The 22208-nt window shown below is 49.0% G+C and overlaps 1 protein-coding gene across 2 annotated transcripts in view; it reads right to left on the reverse strand.

Annotated features, from left to right (window-relative positions):
- Nucleotides 1-22208, reverse strand: part of TBC1D13 (TBC1 domain family member 13) — a 219662-nt gene that overhangs the window by 148161 nt on the left and 49293 nt on the right. For both annotated transcript variants that reach the window (XM_086924885.1, XM_086924886.1), the window contains exon 5: nucleotides 6911-7010. In XM_086924885.1, coding sequence (XP_086781011.1) covers nucleotides 6911-7010 — 100 coding nt within the window. The remainder of the gene's footprint in view (nucleotides 1-6910; nucleotides 7011-22208) is intronic.

The following is a 22208-nucleotide window of genomic DNA, read 5'->3' on the forward strand; positions in this document are numbered from 1 at the left end:
CCATACAGGCTGGCTAAATAGGCTGTGGTTCATTTTGGGGATGGAACGGATCTCCTCCACCTTAAATAAAACCACAGATTGCTTCCAGAGGACATGGAGCCCTTTCTTATCATTGCTCTCGTGAGGGTTCAACGAACTTACCCAACCCAAATATTTGAGAGTGCTATATTTATCCAACTTATGGACAGCACAAACACCACCGTCCACGGGGTGATGCATGATGGTTCGTACAAGGGCAGGACACTGGCCTATAGAGCTATGGCGATTATCGGCACAGGGAAGGGAGGGGGGGGTCATTTCCTTTCGGTTCTATCCCGACACAAACCGACCCATTGTGATAACTAGAGGCCCCCTGTGCAGGGGAGCTGATGGGTTGACTCCAATCCCGCGTACCTGCCCCAATCACCCTCAGGCGCTCTGTGACAAGCACAATTCACGGGACAGAGGGATGCGGGCCGATGCAGAGAACGGATAGGGGTGCAGGAGGCAGCGGCACCATTACCATCAAACGGTCGGGAAAGAAGCACATCGTGCACATGGACAGACGACACACAGCAGTCCACGTCAGGGCACTGAGCCCTACCCTACCGTGTCCACGGTACCAGCTCATCAAACCTAATTAGGACACAGCTGCATCACGGGTTCGGCACCGCTGCACACCTTTATAAAACAAAGTTCTCAGGAACCCTCAAGATTTGAAAAGGTTATTTACGAGGTTGCTGGGGGGGGGGGCGGGAACGGGCACAAGGACAGCGGGAGGGGGAGGGAACAGGGAACACGGACAGCGGGAGGGAGGGGAGGCAGGAACAATCAAAAGCACCCGCAAACATGCGTACGAAAAGTAAAGAAACACACACACAGCCTCATGGAGCGGGTGGGGAGGAGCACATGGATTATGCTGCCTGGGCAGGGGAGAACAGTGGAGGCGCCCCCTCCCCCCGTCAGCACTCACCGGGAGAAGCGAGTCTCGGCTACACGGCGGCTCTTCTCTGCTGCTGGGACACAGGAGAGCTCCCGCACCTCGGGGCTCTCTCCCGCTGGTGGGACCGGCTTCCATCTTCTGTGGGCAGCGCGGGGCTTTCTTCCAAACACAGGAGCCCCGCCTGCCTCTTCAGCCGCCTCTGCTTCTCGCTGCGTGGGCGGGACTTCCGGCCCTTCTCACATCGGTCGGCTCACCGGCCCCCCACGCAGCAAGGGTCATACACGGATGCACGCTTTTAAGGGGTGCTGTGTGCTCGTCCCTGCCGCTGCCTCATGGTGTTTGCGGACGACATACACCCCATTCCACGACAGGGCCACCAGGGGAGGGGGCGAGAGAGAAAGAGGGAAGGAGGGAGAATCGGCGAGAGGGAACGGACACACGGAGAGCGGGAGGGGGGGGTGCCGGGGCAGGAACGGACACACGGAGAGCGGGAGGAGGGGTGCAGGGGCGGGAACGTACACAGGGATAGCGGGAGGGAGCCTCCCCTAGCCCCAGCACGGAGGGTAAACAACCAAGGCACTCACCTGGACTTCGTCGTCACGGAATGACGAAAACAAACGCACGGCTTCCTTCTTCTGTGGCCACGCCAATCCTCCTTCTGTGGCCACGCCCACGGAAGAAAACACAGGAACGCCTCCCAATCTGGTCCGCGTTGACGGACAGCACTAGTGTTAATGGATTAGCAGGAAGCAGGAAGGCGAGGCGATTCGGGGGCGTGTTTGGCCAGAATGACGTGCAACAAAGTCGATCCCACATAAGATAACCACGCCCATGGAAAAAATCTCGGGTATGCCCCCGAATCTGGTCCGGCCTTGACGGACAGATCTCTGTTCCAATGGCTAGCCTCCATTTATGGAGCTAGCCAATGGAACAGAGGGCGGATTCAAGTGTCCCTTACTGAAAACTACAGATTTCTCCTGGGGGCGGAGCTAAAGCTCCGTGCCCCAGGCAAAACCTAAACATGATTACTTGCCCGTTAGATAGATGTCCCAGTGATGAACCTAGGAGCCCAGCACAGGATTACAAAAGTAACGCAATCACCTGCAAACTGAATTTCCTTCCATAGGATAGCATTGGTAATTTCACCTGGAAAAGTTTCAACTTTTAAAATACAATAATATTCCTTAAAAAACCACTACTGTAACCAAAACGCTTTTACTTAACTGTTTACAGCACATGTCCCAGGACTGAATCTAGGATCCAGTCCTGTGGTTAGAAAAGTAATCCATAAAGTAATTAATTGCATTTAACTAGAAATTCCCATTGAGCTCAATGTTGCATTGTGCTTGAAATTGTGTTGCCTATTGCAACAAACTGTAACTATTGTAATCACAAAGTCTATTGCCTATTTGAAAAGTATTTAACTAAAGTAATTCATTCTGAGAAAGTATATTATGATACCTTGTTGGTTCTAAAATAAAATAAGTATATCTTCTTTGATACCAAATAATTGGCCTGGAGTTCAGTTCTTGAGTGTGTGAAACCTTTTGCTGATAGAGTGTGTACAACAAATGCTTTACACTGTCCTGTGATACTGCCTTACTGCTCGACCAAGCTACCACTTTGGAGAGTCAGGTTATCTCTAACTTTAGCCTCTGTCGTACCTCTGGGGACTGTGGACTCTATACACACTGTACCTTACTTTGGTCCAGTATATACAGAGTCACTTTCTTACAGTGGCCAATCAAATTCAAGGTTGACTCCAAACATTTGGGGGAAGCAATCAGCGCAAGCCACGGCCTTCAGAAAATGTTGAGGTTCAGCAGAGCCAGCTTTCTAACTGGTGCCTCTTGTGGATAACAGGTGTCCCACTTCCATCCCACAGCGATGTGTTTGGATCAACACACACTCCAGCCAATCAGGTACTGTTATTCGCCTGTGGCACAAGATGTGGGGGATGGATTTCAGCGCTTATGAAGAGGTATTTTAGTGACCATGCCGTTGGAAACGGTCTTGTGTCCAGGCACTTCGCCTCACAGGCTTACAAGGTGGAACTAGTCTGAATCACAGATGTGGAGCGCACACAAAGAGACAATCCTGCTTCTGAGGATGAGGTTTCATTTCAAAACCAGACACAGACATTTGACTTCCAGTGGATGAGTGGCAGCTTTGGAGAATGAGAGAAAGAAGGAGGCAGTGAGGAGGAACATGTAAGAAAGTGGAGAAAGCAGACGTCTAAGTGACCCTAAATCAAGGACATCCTGCAACCATGGAGCTCCAGTGCTGGGCACACCACTAGTCCTGTGTGCAAGCACCAGCCTCCACCTCCTCTCCCCCACATACACTCTGCTAACTTTTAAGCGTAATTGAGGACACCCTGTCATAAAAGACCAGAAAAGGCAATCCTCCCATGTGGAGTCAGGCAAAACAGCATACAGCCGGTGAGTACAGGTCAACTACCACCGACTCTTGGTTGCCTCGTGGCCTAGCCATTTGGAGAAACGTCACCCAGGATGAAAGGAGAACTGCTCTGGGTGCACTCTGCTGTCCAACAGTGTCTAGACCCCTAGTAATCAGCAATATGTAAAGCGGAGTGCAGCTGTCAAGGGACGTGTGACACGAGTCTGCACACAGGAAACATACAGGGGTGACCAGATTGGTGAAATGAGAAGTAGAGGCCACATAACAACCACACTAGGGACATTCGATCCTACAAGGGAACTTAGAGGTGGATTTGTGACCCGGCCTAATGATAACAGCATGTTTTAGCAAATGATTACTTTCTTGTTGGGGTAGGCTCCAAGCACATTTCTAAATCTAAGCAGGATTTGAGAGGAACACTATTGAGGAGATGACGAGGGGAGGGCGTGATAACTAAGTACGCTCTGCAGTGCACGGTCTTCTATGTTGAGATGAGCATGAGAATGTAGAGCCTGGAGAGGTGCTAGCAGTCAGGCAGGCACAGGGTTGAGGGTGAGCATCAGTCGGATGTCAGCAGAGATGATGTGCAAAGACAAAGGAGGCAACAAAGGCACCACACAATGCGCTGCAGAGCAAGAAGTGGTGCCAGGGACACAGCCCTGTTGCATCCCCAGGGTGGAGAGATGTAGCTCAACAAGTACGACAGTATTAGTTGTGTGTCACAATGTGTGTTCACTTTTCTTCTCTGTGTCGTTTCGTGTTGCACTGTTTGTTTGCTTGATGCCAATGATAGACCAGAGCACTCTTGTACCAGAATATTGTGACAGTGGTGCTGTAAACTAAACCCTGAGGCACTCCTACAAGACAAACCAAGTACATCTTTGTCTGATGTTGTACTTGTTTAATGTTGAGGCACTTGGAGTGTGTGAGGAGACTCCATTCACAGATCCGCGAAACTATCAAGGGGCCTTTCACCCCTCCTTGCATTCTAAGCAGACTAGTCCGGAGACCCTCATCGGAGTGGAAGGTTTCGGGGATCCTTCCTCCTACCTCAGCCCCCAGGCCAGCCTCCCCTTCACCTGGAGCTCTGAGGTGGCTCTCCATCAACTACATTAACCTCTATATTGCTGGTTCTCTTGACCGTACCCTTCAGGAGAGCACTCTGACTGCCCCTCAAGATCAATGCTCCATATTTCAGAACTCTCATGGCTGAATCACCCATCACCCCGCACACTCAAAGTGCTCTCCCATCTCCCTCACCAGCCACTTTTAAGAGCACTCTTTCCACCTTGTCGCAGAACTCACATAGCTCACTGGCCCTTGGCCTTTTGCTCAACAAAGGCTGTGTCCACCCGATCTCATCACTCGTTTTGCTTATTCCACCCGGACCTGGTGCTGTCAGAGTGCTCTCCGCCAGCCCTACCTCACAGCGGATTTCCCTTGACCTACCGGTCGCAGCGAGCATCTTCCTGACCTATACCAGCACTTACTTGGCTAGTTCACCCTTGACCATGAGCTCTCAAAGACCTTTGCTCCCACCAGATCTTATCACTCACCTAGCCTCGTTCTCCTTGCCTGGCGTTCTCAGGGAGCTCTCTTCACACCACATTTTCATGCCAGATCTCAGCACTCACTTGGTTATTTCTCCCTAACCTGGAAATCTGAGTGCTACCTTCAGCCTAGCCTCATCTTCTTGCCCTATCTGAGCACTCACTTGGCTCGTTCCCGCCTTGACCTGCTAATCTCAAAGTGGTCTTCTGCAGTCTCATCTTCCGGCTTCATCTCAGCACCCTAGGGACGTGGAATTCCCATAGCCGGACGCCCCAGACATATTGTTTGGGGTCAAGGGCAACACGTTTTCATGTGTATTTTGTCCTTGGGACAAGGAGGCCCAGCCCCCTGCAGCACAAACCCATTGGCTGCCAGTTTGCAGTATCACATTAAGGACCAGGGAAGGGAACTGTCTGAAGTTGAGGTAATATTTGTGTCCATATGTTAACACTGTTCAAACTTGTATTTATGGTTCATTAATGCAAAGTCTTTATTATCAGGGTGAGCGCTTTAAGTTAATGTTGTAAGCTCAGACTGCACTACTGACAGTGGTTCCAGTATTAAAAGGTGTATACACGTTTTCAATGTTTAGTGATATGAGGCTATGTAGACACTCCCATAATGCTCTCTGATTCAATGCGAATATTTGCAGAAACTTGAAAGCAGGATTGATGATTCTTTGCTTTCAAAATAAAATGTTCACAATAAAAAAGAGAAAATCATTTCACTAAACTACTGTAAACTTTAGGCAGCATCTCTTTGCAGCATCATTTAGTAAAATGTGTTGATGTGTGATAGTATTTCCTAGAACTATTCATAATGGAAAATCAGTGTATCCAGTTTTAATAAGATTATGGGAAACAAGAATAAACAAGCCTTGGTAGAGCCAGTAGGTCTGAAATTGTTGGTCAGCCTTTTGGTTTTGTCAATGTGTGACTTGTTTTGGCATAGTTTTTGTAAAACCTTATTAGTGTGGGAGCTGGCAGGCCACCACCCAACAAATATTGGTTAAAGCAAAAATTGTTTTGAACAAAATGACTGTGTCAATATGCTCCTTGTGAAAGAACAGAATACTGCCACTTACAGTGAACCTAGCTGATAGACAGAGAGAATTTTAATAAACACAAAAAAGGTCATGGTTAACGCCAGACCTAATTAGGGGCACAATTATTAAATGAAATCTCAAAAGTGCACCCATGTCCTTGCATTAAGTGCAGATATACAGCTTTTGTGAATTCACAAGACTTTACAGAAGTAGGCCATGAAATAGTACTCCTAGAAAATATTTGTGAACTGCATTTTAGCATGAGCAAATATCCAGGTGTAGATTTGCTCAAGCAAAATCTGATTCTTTGCAAGTTCACTTTCCCTCTAACCACTTTTGAAGATGTTTTATGTCTGTCATTGTCAAGAGTAAATTTCCAACCTCTCTCAGAATGGGAAATGATTAGAGAAGAGTTGGTGGAAACCCTTAAAACATGCAAGTTAGTAGGCTGGCACAAACACAAAAGGGCATTTCAACCCTGGAACTGTTGGTTACCACTACCTTCAGCCCCAGTCTGTAGGTCTGTGGAAACGTGGCAACATAAGGAGATTACAACTGTTCAAACCCTACTATGGAAGGAGCCCTGGCATAATCAGAGAGGCTATTTCAGAGCTCTTATATACTGAGATTGCTGTCATAATTTGTTGCCGCATTACATGCCACAAAAGGGACAAGTGGATTTTGTTACAGGACAAGTAGATTTATGACGCAACCTGCTTCAGGGAAAGGTAGATATTTTATTTTATCCCACACCCCTGGCACTCACATGGAGCTCCAAGAGAACTCAACTCACACCCCACCTTCCTGCTCCATCACAGCAGCCACCTGGCTCCCCCTGCCCCACAAACCTGGCGCTCTCAGGTAGGTCTCCTTCCGGCCCATCTTCCTGCTCCATCTCAGCAGTAACATAGTTATTACTCCCCTAACCTGGCGCTCTCAGTGACCTTGCCCCATCCCATATCTGTACTCACGTGGTCCTCAAAGGTGACATCTTCTCTGGAGACTCCTAGGTTGGCTTTGGCGATACCCGGCTGGATTATCATCTCTTTCAGGAACTGACAGTAGACATCTCTGTGTAGGAGGATAAAGGGTTAGCGAGTAAAGGACGAGAGAGGCAAGAACAGCACACAGACAGTCAAAAAAGACTGGTCATCACTAATGGCACAGAAATAAGACAAAAAGATCTATATGATGAAGGCGTGGTTGTCAATGGAAATGGAGATGAGAACGGACCACCCTGCGCCTTCACCTGACAGGCACAGACGTCTTACCCCACGTGCAGATAGAGCCCTCTGGCTCTCGTGATCCAAACTGTGCCCAACACACCAAGGGCTGTAGTGTTAAAGTGCGATGCAAGGGGTGCGTCTGCTTGCATGCACCTAAACCAGGAACGCCTGGAACCATGCATGTCAGTGACCAGACGGAAACCCTGGTCTCATCAGCTTCAGCTCGGTGTAACAGCGCATGTGCAGAAGATGGCAACCACGACCAAGTAGCAGCGGCTCAACTTGTGGCATCTGAAAGTGAGGATAGATGAGGGTACCAGTGTGCCCAGCAAGTTGGTATTAAGACATCCACTTCCCATTGGACAAGGGCAGCGCAGAGATGCCATGGCACTGAAGGAAGGGCCCTAGAAGTCCCTGTGCCCTCTCAGGTGTGCTGACCAGGTGGCACACGTTCAGCACGTCCCCTCTTTAGCGCTGCGTATGGTTTAGGCCCTTTGCCTGCAGGCAAAGGGCCTCGCTTGTCTGACCCGTCTACGCCCCCTCTGCTTCAGGACGATGTTACAAACATCTTGTACCGCTCTACTTTCATTAACCCACTCTCTATTATGCCTACAACTTGTCCCTGTGCCCCCACTTAAGGATATTTCTACTTCCCCAAGATCCCTTCCTCATTGGTATGTATAAATGCCTCACCTCCCATTGCATTGGTGACAGCAATGGTCCTGGTTTCTGGAATGGGCATGAATGCCAAGTATTGAAAACCTACATAAATAAGTGAATACGCCCTACAAATATTACACTAGAAGTAACTTTGCACCCAGAAGTGTGAATAAAGGTGGGGTGGGCAAGAGAGGCTGAGGCGATCTGGAACACCAACAAGCACCAGGAGCACAGGCAAGGGTGCAAATGCATGAAGCACTCCTGATGCCCCAAGACTGTGGTGGCAGCGTTAGTTAATACCTTACATTTAAAGAGAAGAGTAGTTAAAAAAAAAATCGGCCTTATTTCCCCAACTCAAACTTTAGTGTGTGTCATATATGAATAACTAACAGCATACAATTCAAACATACGTCACGTGCATAAAAGAGCACAATGGCCGAGTGAGTTCGCACCGCTCACTCGCATGAAAAGCCAGTCTGACAACACTTCAGGCAAGCTCTTCTGCCTGAAGTAGAATCCAAGGGTCAGATCTGGGAAGGAAAGAAGGAACATCACACAACTCTGCGACACAGAGAACAAGGAAAGCGGAGGGAGCTAACACACTAAAGAGGCAGCGAGAGGACTTAAAGAACTGCAGTGCACGCTCTGTAAACAGGCATAAGCAAAGTACAAAACGCCTGGAAAAGAGAGCCCAATCTTTTATGGAATTTCAATACATTCCTGGACTCATATAGGATGATGAACCCTCACCTACCTAGAGTGGCACGCTTCATCAGGGGTCCACACATCTAGCATAGAGTGCTGCTTTTTGTATCGGCCATGCAGTTTCCCCGTTATCAATTCCATAGTTTAGGCGATGTTATGTCCCTAATGTCCACATTTATATTATCCCGCTCTTAAACTCTTAGACCTACAATAAATTTGCATGTAGGGGAGGTTAAATGTGTTTTATTGTCTCTATGCCACAAGATTAAAAATAGTAATTTGTGCAAAGGACCCTCTTTCTCTTTTCTGTCAAAAAAATTCAGTGCTAATGATAAGTCTTGACATCTCTCATCAAATATTGTGAAGCAGTCCCTGGTTCACTGGGCAGGTCATACAAGTGCATTCAATATATCCTTCATATTTTCCTAAGATGGGGCAACAGCAGCGGAAAAACCTCTTCCTCACAGAAGTGACACACCTTGGACAGAAACAGTGCAAGCTTCCCTCTTCAGAGGAAAGGTACACCAAAGGCGGCAGCAGTGCAAGCTTTTCCATCAGAAGACCCCTACGAATGAGGAGGCGGCAGTGCAAGCTTTTCCATCAGAAGACCCCTACGAATAAGGAGGCGGCAGTGCAAGCTTTTCCATCAGAAGACCCCTACGAATGAGGAGGCGGCAGTGCAAGCTTTTCCATCAGAAGACCCCTACGAATGAGGAGGCGGCAGTGCAAGCTTTTCCATCAGAAGACCCCTACAAAAGAGGCAGCAGCAGTCTGACTGACTGAATATTTATAAAGCGCACTATTGCCGAGGCGCCTTGCCGTGGAGATGTGTGCCATCCCAGAGAAGCTAATCAGATCTAGAGCTTGGTTAAGGAGCCAGGTTTTTATAATTTTTCTAAAAAGAATCCTGTTCGACTCATTTTTAGTGAATTATCAAATAATGGCCTATAAGAACATATTTTCGGCTCCGCAGCATGCAAGGAGGGTGAGGCTGAGACTTACGCTGGGCTTGACAAGTGCAGATATTCACTGTTTAGGAGACCTAATTAAATTCTATATCTACACTTTGCGTGCACCAGCTCAATCCATGAAAGAACAATTGCAATCAGTATTCACGGACAAACTCTCTCCCTGGCACAGACAGCTGCACCTGGCCACTTCCACATTGAAGATTGAACTCTCAAGCCTCTCGAATTCAATCATTCCCCTGTCAACGTGGAAAAAACGATAAAAAGCAAAATCACTTTAGTGTCATTCGAGAGAGACATTGCTCGGCTTCCCAAAAAAACATTCCTTACAGCTCTTGATGCCTCGTATATTAAGGGAAAACCTCAGTCATATTTTAATTATTCTCTCAAATCACAGACTTGCAATAACATTTTTTATATGAGGCTGTTAGCCCTTCCAACTTATGATTTTAACCCGCTACGGGGAGGAATGGTCAGCTAACTTGTAGGCTCTGCAATTATCCACATGAGTCCTGGTTATATCTGCTATGTTGTTGCCCCCATCTTGCCAACGAACGTCGATGTCTACTGCTCCCAGTCTATCAGGAAAAACTACTGAGACATTGCAGGGAAGCATCTGATTTGTGCTTCAGTAATAATTCAGCCCAAGTTCTAGCAAGGGCTGGGAAGTTTGTTAACATTATTTTAACTGAACTGCATAATGCCTAAGAGAAGACAAGCACAAACGAACGTTAATGAAAGCTAACTATCAGTAATAAGTATTGTGATATTTTGTTATTGTCTCACGCTATATACTCTACCTTTTGGACTAATCGGCTAATTGGGATATATTGCCATCAACTAGAAATGCTGCTTTTGGAATTGCATTTTTCGTATTGCTAGATTTTATAAATGTGTATACAATTTTTAATCTTTGAAATTTTATTAAGTATTACTATGAAGTTTGTACGTTACGGTTTTAATTAACTGTATAATAAATACGAGACAAATCCTGCTCGACTGTAATCTCATCTGTACGGGGAGGGAGTTCCACAGTTTAGCGGCTTGGAATGAGAAACCCTTTCCTCTCCTTCTGATGGAGATGTACCAGTCCGGTGTTAGTCGACCTTAGGCAGCGTAGTGGTATATATCGAGGAAAGAGTGATTGTATATACTCTGCACCTCCTCCATATAGGGCTTTGTGTCCTAGGCAGAGGGTCTTAAAATCCACTCGCCATCGCACTGAAACCAGTGGAGCTGTTCTATGCTAGCAGATGCAGGATGGTGTTTAGGTAGATCAAGCAATACTCGCGTGGCCGCATTTTTGCAGTGACTGGAGTTTAGAAAACTGCCTTGCGCCTGCTCCCAGGTATAGAGCTTTCCAATAATCTACTCTTGACAGAACTAGTGCTCTGACTACCGTTTTCCTTAATAAAAAAGGAATGAATGGAAGGATCTTAGGCAAAACTTTCAACGTGAAAAAACAAGCAGAAGATAATTGATTTATTTGTGGGGCAAGCGTTAGATCTTTATCGATCAGGAAGCCTAAATTTCTAGTCTTGAGCACAGGGGCAGGACACGTACCGGCTTCAGGGGGCCACCATAGTTGGCTCCAAACCGAAGGTTTCGGATTGAACTATACAACCATGGTTTTTTCCGTATAATTTTTTAGAAAATCAGTGTTCATCCATGCCATCAGTGCTGTAAGGCAGTTGCGGAACCGTTCCACCGTCAAATCCAGGCTTTGAGTCTAAAAGAAAGACTTTATGGATATGGACCAGTTATTTCTTCATTTATTGTTAAGTGGTGCACCTTTGCGTTTTGTTTGAAAACTGTGAATCCTGTATTGGATTACACCGTGGCAGTGGGTGCATTTACAGTGTGCACACATCAGTGATGGGGGATCCCTTCTGACAGATAATAACTAGGGACAGCGGGTCAGGTGCTAGGCCTCTACAGGGTACACTGTCTACAGTCTGTTCGTGTACCTAATAATTTCAGGCTACTGACTATTTACCAGCCCTGTAGACTCTGAGGTACTAACCAGTTGAGAACTGGTCTGTTCCTTACCAGCCATCAAACCCCTTTAATGTAGGTCAGGGTCAAGGATAAAATTAAAGGCTGTGATCTATTCCTAGTACTGACATCACTATAATGTAACTCACTCCACTGTTTATGCACTATGGGGTCCGGTGAGACCCCCTGTACCGCTGGCTCGGTTCAGCAAGGGGTTCAGAAACCTCACACCCTCCGGTGCAACACACCTCGCACAAACAACTAAACAGATACCATAGCACCTACACCCGAGTGTTTCAATCTGCAAGGAATATACTCACCACCCTCAGTAAGATGGTCATGGCCTGTACGTGGGTACCCACCCGTGGCACCTCTATGGGCTATGCTACAACCAGGGATGGCCTCTGCACCAGAGTGGGAACATACCACAAAACTGGTGACGTGCAACTTAAAAAAAACACGTAACAATCTTAGTGCCTACGTATGAAAACAGGGAGCCTTGTAGATACATGTAGCCAGTATTTAGAACTTCATTTACATGTTGTGCCATCTTTCAAAGTGTAGCTTCTTACTTGGGATGTAAAAATTAACCCATTTGGGGGCGCAAGGTGGTGCACATCCAAGATGGACACACACCTGTGAGGCTCTGGAAGCTTGGCATCAACATCCGGCAATAATCCTGATTTCTATCCCAGATAGACACTGACTTTTGTGCTCCAGCTCTCCTTTGTGGTCTCCGCTCTTGGCGGTAAAAGAATTGGAGCATTAGCGTCTCTGTGAGCCCAGCTGCGGGGAGCGGACTGCTGCCTGGGCCGACTTGACCAATGCTGCTGGACGCCTGCCTGGGGACTGCGGCTGCTCAAGCCCGTGCCTGCACACGTGGTGTTGGGCCTCGCTGGGCCCTTTCCGGAGACCCTGCCCGCCTGCGGCGCTCTGGCCTCCTACTGCTCTCTACTTTGGTCCAGTGCTCCGCAGGCATATCTACTGGCGGTCCGACCGCGCGGACCCTTGACTGCAGTGAGGAACTGTGATATCTGCAGGTAGGACTGCGGTGGGCCCATACTCGTCCGTGATCTCGCCACCCACTGCTTGCCAGCATTGCCCCCCTCGTTGGCTGCCTCCTCACCTTTGCTGCGTACGTGGGCTCTGTGGGACCCCAACGGCGGCGCTGAATCCTGCTGCTAACCTCCGCGGCAGTCATCCTTCAACTTGCGGCCTGGGACCCTAGTGCCCAGTTCGCATGTGAGACGGCGGGGTCGCGGACATTGATAGGCCGCCCCATCGCCATATACATGCTTGCCTGAGGCATCTACCATAATTCTGTGAGGGTCGTTGAGGACGTTTGGTCTGGGCCGCGTCTTTGCAGGAAGACTAGCGCTCCCCTGATGACTTGTGCTGCGCGGGGCCGACTGCCTGAGGGGCTGTGGTGGTGTGATAGGAGCCCGGGCCTCACACAGGGCGGTGTGTCGTGGTCATCCAGCGGGGGGCTTTCGGGAGTTGGCTCCGCCCCGTGCTTTGTAGTGACTCTTGTGTACCCTTTTATGCAATATACCGGTGTCCCTGCTGGTCTTCTTTTTCTTGAGGTGCCTCTTTGGACTCCTGGGCGCTGCACGCCCATACTAGTGCTGCTGGTACCACCCCCACTGTTCTGTGGACTGACTATACTGCTGTGAAGGCCCATGGGAGCTGTGGAGGGGTGCTGCCCGCGATCTTTCAACCTGCTCGGCGTTGTTTGCCCTGACTGCCCTATGTTCCACCACCGCTCTACACGCACCATCTACTGCCGCATGTAAATTACATTGTTCCTGGTCTAAACGCCTACAACCTGGTGCGGCAAGCTCCACGTGCTCCTTGATTACCGCGCTCTATGCTGACCTGCTGCGAGGCACGTGCCCTCCTCCCGCGGTGCGCTCTGCTGACGCCATATCACTGTGGACCAGTCCTGCATCACTGAACCATCACAAACTTACTCTCCTGCTGCAAACACACACCAAGCGGCATTTACTCCATCTTACTTCAGAGACGCCTGTCTGTCGTGGGCAGCGGGACGCAATGGGTAAGCCCGACGGTCGCCAACCTCGCTCCGAGACTGAGGACATCACCACCCAGATGCAAACACAGGTCTCACAGATGGACAAACTACTGAAAGTGATTGCGGCCAAGAATGAGGATATTGAGGCCAGGAGCTGCCGCAACAATGTCCGTATTTTAGGCATACCGGAGAGCACAAACACCGTCCGGATAGAGGACTACTTTGAGCGTCTCCTTCAAAGCTCCTTTGGCGCGGAATCGTTCTCGCCACACCTGGTGGTGGAGCGCGCTCATCGCCCCCAGGGCCAGAGGCCGCCCCCTGGAGAAACCCCTCTCCCCATCACTGCGCACCTTCTCAATTACTACGATTGCGACGTTGCACTCCAGAAAGCCTGTGAGCTGAAGCCATTACAATTCGAGGGAAAAGCCTTGACAATGACTTTACGATTGCGGTCCAGGAGGCACGCCGGAAATTCCTCACAGCTAAACAGAAGCTCCGTAAAGCACAACTGGAATATGCCCTTCTATACCGGGCAAAGCTCCGCATCACGCATAATGGCGAGCATGTATTCTGAACCAACCCGCAGCAAGTGGAAGATTTCCTAAAAACCATTGTACGGCGCTCGCCCCGTCTGTGTCACAGCTCCAGTCCATCCTCCTCGGCCAATGACTAGCCCAGCCTACGGTGGAGCCTCCTGTTCTTCATTTATAAGGGATAGCGAACTGCGACCTGCTTAAGTGGTCCGCAGTGCGATGCCCTCAGTTGACTCACATCCGATGTGGAGCAATAGATGTTTTCAACTTCTTGCCATGACCTTGTCATCATGCCCAGATCGACTCAGATAGATAAGTGCCAGATAGGCTACGCTAATTATACCCAGTAACGTGTTCCCTTTTCTGCTCCCCACCCCTGTCTTTTACTTGCCTGTTGCTGGTTTATGTTGTTTTCTAAGGAGTGGAACTTTGACACTATGCCAAGCACCCTTTCCCTTTTTAGGCCGCTTCCTCCCCTGCATGGGTTGTAACCTGGGGACTGCATTGCAGCTGGTTGGAGGCTAGCCGAGGGAAGGGAGGACTGCCATCTAGTGCCTCCTTTCATGGGAAATCCCCCAATGCAAATTATTCCTGTTACACTGTATTTGATTTTACATTAACTGCTACCGAAGCCCAACCCTGCTAGACTGGACTGGCCAGTTTTTCTAATTGGGAAATTGGGTGGGAAGAAGTATCCCAGCACAATTGGGGTGCCGATGTAGGGGGGATTGTTAATTTCTTCTGGAGACAATGCACCTATGTTACGTTTTTCCACAGGGTCTGATGGAGACAGATGCTGGTTACATCACTCACATATACATTTGAGTCACAATGCTTCTCATCTACGCTATTACACGTTTGAGTCCTTTGATATACTGCGCCGACAATATTATTGTAAAATGACAAATTCCCCGCACCTACACCATAGATAGTCTCACCATGCATTAATCGACTCACGTGGAATGTTGGGGGTCTCCGTGACCCACGCAAACGCCGGCAGATATTATCTTACTTGGACAGACACCACATACAAATTGCTATGCTCCTGGAAACACACATTGATCCTGCACGACCTTCATGTTTTGGCTCCCCGATGGGCCTCTGTGCGAGCCTTTTCCTCCTACTCCTCATACTCCAGAGGCACGCTTATCTTAATAAAGAAAAACACATTGTTCCAACACTGACACTTCCGGCCGCAGCTGTTTCATCTGGGGCACCTTAGCCACACAATCGGTCACACTTGTTTGTAGTTACGGCCCTAATACAGATGATCCAGACTACTTCACGACGCTCTGGGGGCATGTGCTTAAGATACGTTCCACACATGTTATACGGGGCGGGGACCTCAACAAAGTCCTTTGTCCTTCCATGGATCGCTCTAACCCTCTCCCACATCACTACACAAAAGTGTGGAAGGTCCTCTCAGGGTTGCTGGCGGAGAACGGTCTTGTCGATGCTTGGCGGCATGTACACCCCACCATCACGGAAGGTACTTTTTATACGGACATTCTGCCTGGTCAAGATTAATTATTGGTTGTGCTCCCGGGGTGTCGTCCCACCTACTCTGATCACGTTCCAGTGCGTCTTGAATTACTACCGCCTGATGCAGTGGCTGTTCCCCGTTGCTGGAGGCTCGTCCCGGAGTCTCTCCTAGACACTGCGTTCCAAACTGAAGTGAGAAAAGAGATAGAAGATTTCTTTCTCAGAAACAACGGCTCTGTTGACAGCGTTGGGTTGCTCTGGGAAGCCTTTAAAGTGACCAATAGAGGTGTCTGTATGTCAAGAGTTTTGGGGTGCTCCGCAACCTTAGGAGGGATTTGAAACACCTTGAACCCAAAATTAAATGGCTGGAGGTGGACATGTGGGCGACCAGCTCTGGAGATAAGTGGGCTGCCCTCCGCGAACTTTTAACAGAGTACACTGACACTGCAAACCGGGCGGTGAAATTCAGAGGTATGTATTATACTGCCCTTCGCTATGTCGAAGGTGAAAGACCTGGTCGGGCACTTGCGAGTACTATAAAAAAGCCCCGCTTCTCATATCACATTTTGGACGTGGGAGACAGATTAGATAGCCTCAATATATTCACTACATATTATGCGGAACATTACGGCTCACACCGTTTGACCCCCCTGACTTATTTTCTTATTTTTGTGACATAATCCTGGGCTGGCTGGAAGATTCCCAACGCGAGTTCCTAGCGGCCCCATTTGAGGACGATTAGTGTCAGGAAGCCATTATGCAAATGACACCTGGGAAGGCGCCAATTGACTTTTACAAAATGTACATGGATCAGCTAATCCCAGTGCTGAAGAAAGTATTTCTCGAGGCTCATGAGGCGCTTACCCTTTCTGGCACCATAAGAGAGGCACTCATCACTTCTTTATTAAAACCTGGCACGCTGCAGACCCACAATTACAATTGGTAGCTGTGTTCCTTGATGCCTCAAAGACTTTTGATTCAGTGGAGTGGGACTACCTCTTTACTGTTTTACAGTGTATAGGCCTCCCATTTGGATTCCTCACATGGATAAGACTTTTGTATACCTCTCCCACTGCGAGGGTTTTGATTAATGGGCACACCTCACCACCCATCCCTCTCTCCAGTGAAACTCGTCAGGGGTGTCCACTTTCCCCCCTGCTCTTCGCTCTGATTATGGAGTCCCTTGCAGCGAGAGTCAGGCAACATCAAAACCACATGGGTCTACGCTGTTTTCTTCGCCCGATACTCATCTCCCTATACGCGGATGATGTGATCCTCTATATTAAAGATCCCCAACATAATCTCAATACACTGCTGCGTGAGTTTGTCAGATTCGGAGGCCTATCTGGGATACACATTAACTGGTCCAAATCGCAAATATTCCCCTTAACTGCCTAGGTTGCTTCATTTACGACCGACTACCCGCTCAAGTGGTGTGCTGATGATGCTAAATATCTAGGGATCCGAGTGACCTCAGACAGGGACGAATTGATGCGCTTCAACTATGGATGTGCAATGGAGCACGTCACAGACTGCATCACCCGATGGATTGCCCTTCCCCTGACCATGGCTGGGAGCATCTCCCTTATAACATTGGTAATCCTCCCAAAATTTTTATACCCTTTTTAAACATTCTATATGACCCTGGTCGACACTTCTTCGCCACTCTCCAGTCGGAATTGATTTGCCTTGTATGGGGTGGAAAGCAACGACGTATACAGTGGAATGTGATGATGCGACCATACTCTCTTGGGGGTTTGACATTCCAAATTTCGAGCTTTATTACCTTTGATCACAAGCCCATTACGCCCATTTCTGGTTTCACCCACCCCGATACACAGCTCATATGTCGCTACGGAACACTGGCTTGCAGACCTCCTTCTCCTAGATGGTGTCATCTTGGCCCCCAAACACATGCAGGAACCTAGTCTATACTCCCCTCTTCTTCCGCTTACCTATCACCCTGAACTAACACTCCTACAGAAGGGGCTCTTCAAAAACACAGCACGTAAACGAGGCATTCGATGTTGGGGAGACGGCAAGTTCCGTTCTCTCCAGCAGCTATGTCCTGACCCCCCACCATCCACTATGGAGACGTTTCTGTATGCTCGACTCCGCTGCGGTATACAGGCGTGCTTTGACATGTACCCTTCCGAGCCCGTTACATTTGCCCCACTGCATAATGCCCTGCGCGCCCCAACCGCTTCTCATTTGGTGTCCACACTCTACCATGGCCTTTACGGTGACATTGAATATCCCGCATGCCAGGCGCGCGCCAAGTGGTCAGCTGAGTTGGGCCACGACATTACAGATGTGAAGTGGCTGTATTGCTGTGGACAGACTGGGCAGATATCAGCTTATAGTAGACTTCGCATCATACATAGGTTTCTACATCGCAGCTACTATACCCCAGCTACACTTCATAGATTCGGCCTAAGAGACACACACAGATGTGATAGATGTAATGTAGACCATGCAAACTTCCTGCACCTTGCCTGGGATTGCCCTGATATACACGCTTACTGGGATGATGTCCTCACGGCCCTTGATTCCATGGCCACTATACCTCTCCCGAGATCTCCACTGTTAGCTCTCTTGCGATACACTGAGCAACTTCCTGCTAAACATCGGCGCTGGGTGTCCTTCTACCTGGTGCTTGCAAAGCGGCGCATAGCCTGTCGATGGGGCAGAGGGAGGGCGCCCAAATTTAAGGACTGGCTATTGGATTTGATACTTTGGCAAAACCAACTGAACACGTATACCGAACTCCTCCCCTGCTCTTCCAGCCCCCGTGACATTTAGGGCCCATTGCAGACATATTTATTAGAACCCCCTTCTGTGGACGACACTGCGCCTTAAGGCATGTCAACACCTGCTCCTCCATATGCAAATCAACTACTACCTCAGCTCTTCCTACCCATTCCTCATTGTTCGCTATGGTTTGGTTCTAGCACTTTAAGTGCAAATGGGGACGGCACATGTATAATATCTTGCTTTGTTCTTTGATCGCTCATACCTCATCTGTGGTGTGTACGGATTCAAGATGCTCCAAGTGACCAAATACTTGTATATGTCCAGGTATGTCCCTGACACGTGACTCGATTTATGTATGCTAAATCTCCCTTATGGTTTTTGCAACTGCTTTTCTGTAGGTTGACTGACAAAGCTTTTCAAAAAACAAAGTTAAAAAAAAATAATAATGAACCCATGTGGAGCTGAGCACCCGCAGTGATGGCAGCACAAAACAAGAGGTGCAAGTCTCAAACAAGGCCACGCATCCGGCCTTCCATGTTCATTTGAAGCGAGCGTCAAGAAGTCCAACCCTTTGCACACAGTCCTTCATAACCCGCCTCTCCGGGGTTTCCTGGCCGTGCAATGCATTAAAAGGGGCATCTGAGACTGGCCGCCGCCCCCTTCCTGGGCAAAAGTGCCCCCTTATACTCAGGCAAAAACAGTAGAAGGTCAAATAGCCAAGAGGAAGACTTGAGAAGAGGTACAAACTTCTACTTTTAGAAGACCATGAACAATGCGCATAGAGCGCTTTCTGTAAACAGTGGGCACTAGACCGCAACCAGCATTTGCTATGCCAATAGGTACGTGTTATAAATGAAGAGCAAGTTACTTACCTTCAATAACGCTCCTTCTGATAGAGACTCTATCTAGCAGCAGAGTCCCCACGCGTCAGACTGGATCCAGAAACTTTTTGGAGTAGTACCTCTGTAGGTGGCGCTTTGCAGCTCCACAATGTTGCCATTCCGCTACATAACTGACTTGAGGAGCCTATATAGGCCCCTCCCACTCACTGATGTGAGTTACTTTTGAGGCGGTCTATGCCCTCAGGCAGAGAGCTCCAGCAGCAAGCCGCCCATGAGCAGTGTGCAGATTCCTAGACTTGGGATCCTATAAATGGGTAGAGTCAAATTCACAGAACGGGGAGACTGAAGGGGCCGTGAGGAATCTGCAGTTAGAGCCTTTGCCAGAAGGAGCGTTACTGAAGGGAAGTTAACTTATTGAACTGCAGTTTCATCACCTTTTGAATAGCTAACTAAGAAGTTAACTCAAACCAAACCAACTCAAACCAAAACGCCCTGTAGAACGGAGCGGGCAAAATGCCCTTCCCGGTAGAGCATATACTGTCTTTGCCAAGGGACACCTACATGACAACTACCTACTGAATCTCCAAGCATGAAAGTGGAGATTACGAAGGCCTGAGTGCAGAACCTTGAACCTTTGCTGCGACAGGAGGTCCTCCCAGAGGGGTAGCCTGATCAGGCAACAGATATTCATACCTAGTACTCTCGGTGTCAAATCCTAGTAGGATCTGGGCTCAGTCAGTCCTGATCAGCTTCAGAACTGGTGACAGAAGCAGTATCAGTGGAAAGGCATGCAGAACTTCAGAGTCCCATGCTAGACGAAATGCATCTCCTAGCGAGAGACGCCTTGGAAACTCCAACATGCAAAACTGCTGACATTACGCGCCCGCTACTTGTGATCCTCTAGGCGTTGGTGACTGAGTTCACCTGCCCTGGCATGCAAAGATGCTGCCAAGGGGTTCACCACCAGGGAGGTTCATGGGTGGGCCAGCCTTTAACAGAGGCAGATTCCTTCCTCACACAGGGTCCAGGGCCCCACTTCTCAAGCGAGTTGTAATTCCCCCTGGTGGTGTATGTGAGCACCTGCACCAGCCTCCCTTAGATGGACGGCAGCAAGGCTTTCAATGCCAAGGTTGATATGGAGCCAGGGCTCCGCCACAGACCAGAGGCCTCGGATCTCCACCTCTCCCAGGCAGCCACCCCAATCCAGAAGTGACACATTAGTCACCACTGCCAGCGCTGAGTGTAGTATTGAGAGGGGTCTGTCGTTTACCATATCGTGGTCCAGCAACCATCACTGCAGATCTTTTTTAGTCTACTCCGAAGCTTGCACATGGTCTGAGCGGTCCCCTTGCTGTTGGGCCCGCTGAGGCTTCATATCCCCCTGCAGAACCCGCATATGCCACCTCATGTTTGACCAGCAAGATGAAGGAGACCATTAGCCCTAACAGCCTCAAAGTTGACCTCACTGAAACCCAGGACCGAGGCTAAAAGATCGGTAATACTCTGAAGGCCCAGGACTCTCCTTTATGGGTGTGGTCCGCGGGATAAAGGTACAAATTGAACTGTGTTAGAATAGCTACAAAGAAGGGGAGCGTCAGAGAAGGATTCAGGTGTGTCTTCAGCACGTTGATAGTGACACCCAAATGACATGATTTCTTTCATAGTCTGGAAATGGTTTTACGGGGTTTTATATAGAGCGAACTTGACCTGAATGTATCAGAGCGCTTTACACGAGCACCAGTTACATTACATGGGGACACATTCATTTTTGTTAGGCACTAGGAGATTAAGTGATCTGCCCAAAATCACAGGATGTTGCGCGTCCTTGCTGAGACTGGAACCCGGTGCCACAGATGTGAGTCGACCGCCTAGCCGTTAGGCCAACTCCTCTCCCAAGCTTGCACTTCCTAAGGCAAGATGGACCGATGGTCGTCCTCAACAGTTGTTCCTGGGATGGCAGGAGGTGCCAGCTGAGTGGCTATGAAGGGTAAGGAGTACTGCTTACGGACCATTGAAAGGACGAACCTGTCCGATACTATGGCCTGTCAGGAATCGTTGGATCCTACCTGGTGGCTGTGCTCTACTAAGGACATGCTAGAGGGGCATGACAGGTGGGGCTTCAGGGAGTAGGGGCTGTGGGCTCACTGGGTCGGTGACTCGGTCAGTGGGATTACTGGATGCCATGGCCTCGGCCACGAGAAATGCCGGACCCTTGGTGAAGTGGCTGCTGGTAGGGGTCACCATTGCCGAACATGCAAAGGAACCGGGAAGCTGAAGTGGCTGGCGAAGCGGGCAGATAAGCCCAGGGAGCATGTTGTGACCCAGCTCCAGGGCGGAATCTGCTTTATCCCCAATAAGACGAGTCCCGTCAAAGGGCATGTGTATAAGGGATGACTGGACATAGTCAAAAAAGACTGTCGACCGCAACCAGGAGTGGCAGCGAATGGAGACACGGGTGCCAATGGCTCACTCAATGAAATTGGTAGTGTCTAGGGCATAACGAATCATGAACTTTGCTGCGTCATAACCATCCTGTATAGCTTGGGTCAGGACAGGATAACACTTAAAAGGACTTAAGCCACTGAATCTTAAGAGCATGGAAATAGGGCCCAGCAGGCAACATGCACTGATGGGCCTGACTGCTTAACTGGTGTAAGAAAATACACCCTTCCCAAAGGTCTCCACTCTTTTGGGTTCCCTCACAGGGGGAAGTAGTCTGAAAAGTGTTTGGATTTGTCTGGCTAGTAGATGCTTGCATCACTAAGCACTCCAGAGAGGGGTGCTGAGGTAATGCCAGGGCGCCCGGGGAAGGTTGGTGGCATCTTGCCGTTTGGAGATTTACTGGGGAGCCAGAGCTAGGTTTGGCCCATGCCACTAGAAGGATACCAGTTGGTGCCTCGTTAAAAGGTAGACTGGGTGCACCAGTGGTTTACCCTAGCTGGAGAACCTCAGACAAAACATTGGTGTTGAACTCTAGGGTGGGAAGTTGGCAGGTCAAGAACTTTGGCCGCACCCCACTTAACAACCTCAAAGAAGCATTGTCTTCAGTGGCAGGACCCTGGGGATGTGAGA

The sequence above is a fragment of the Lissotriton vulgaris genome, chromosome 5, assembly GCF_964263255.1.
Source record: "Lissotriton vulgaris chromosome 5, aLisVul1.2, whole genome shotgun sequence".
NCBI lineage: Eukaryota > Metazoa > Chordata > Amphibia > Caudata > Salamandridae > Lissotriton > Lissotriton vulgaris.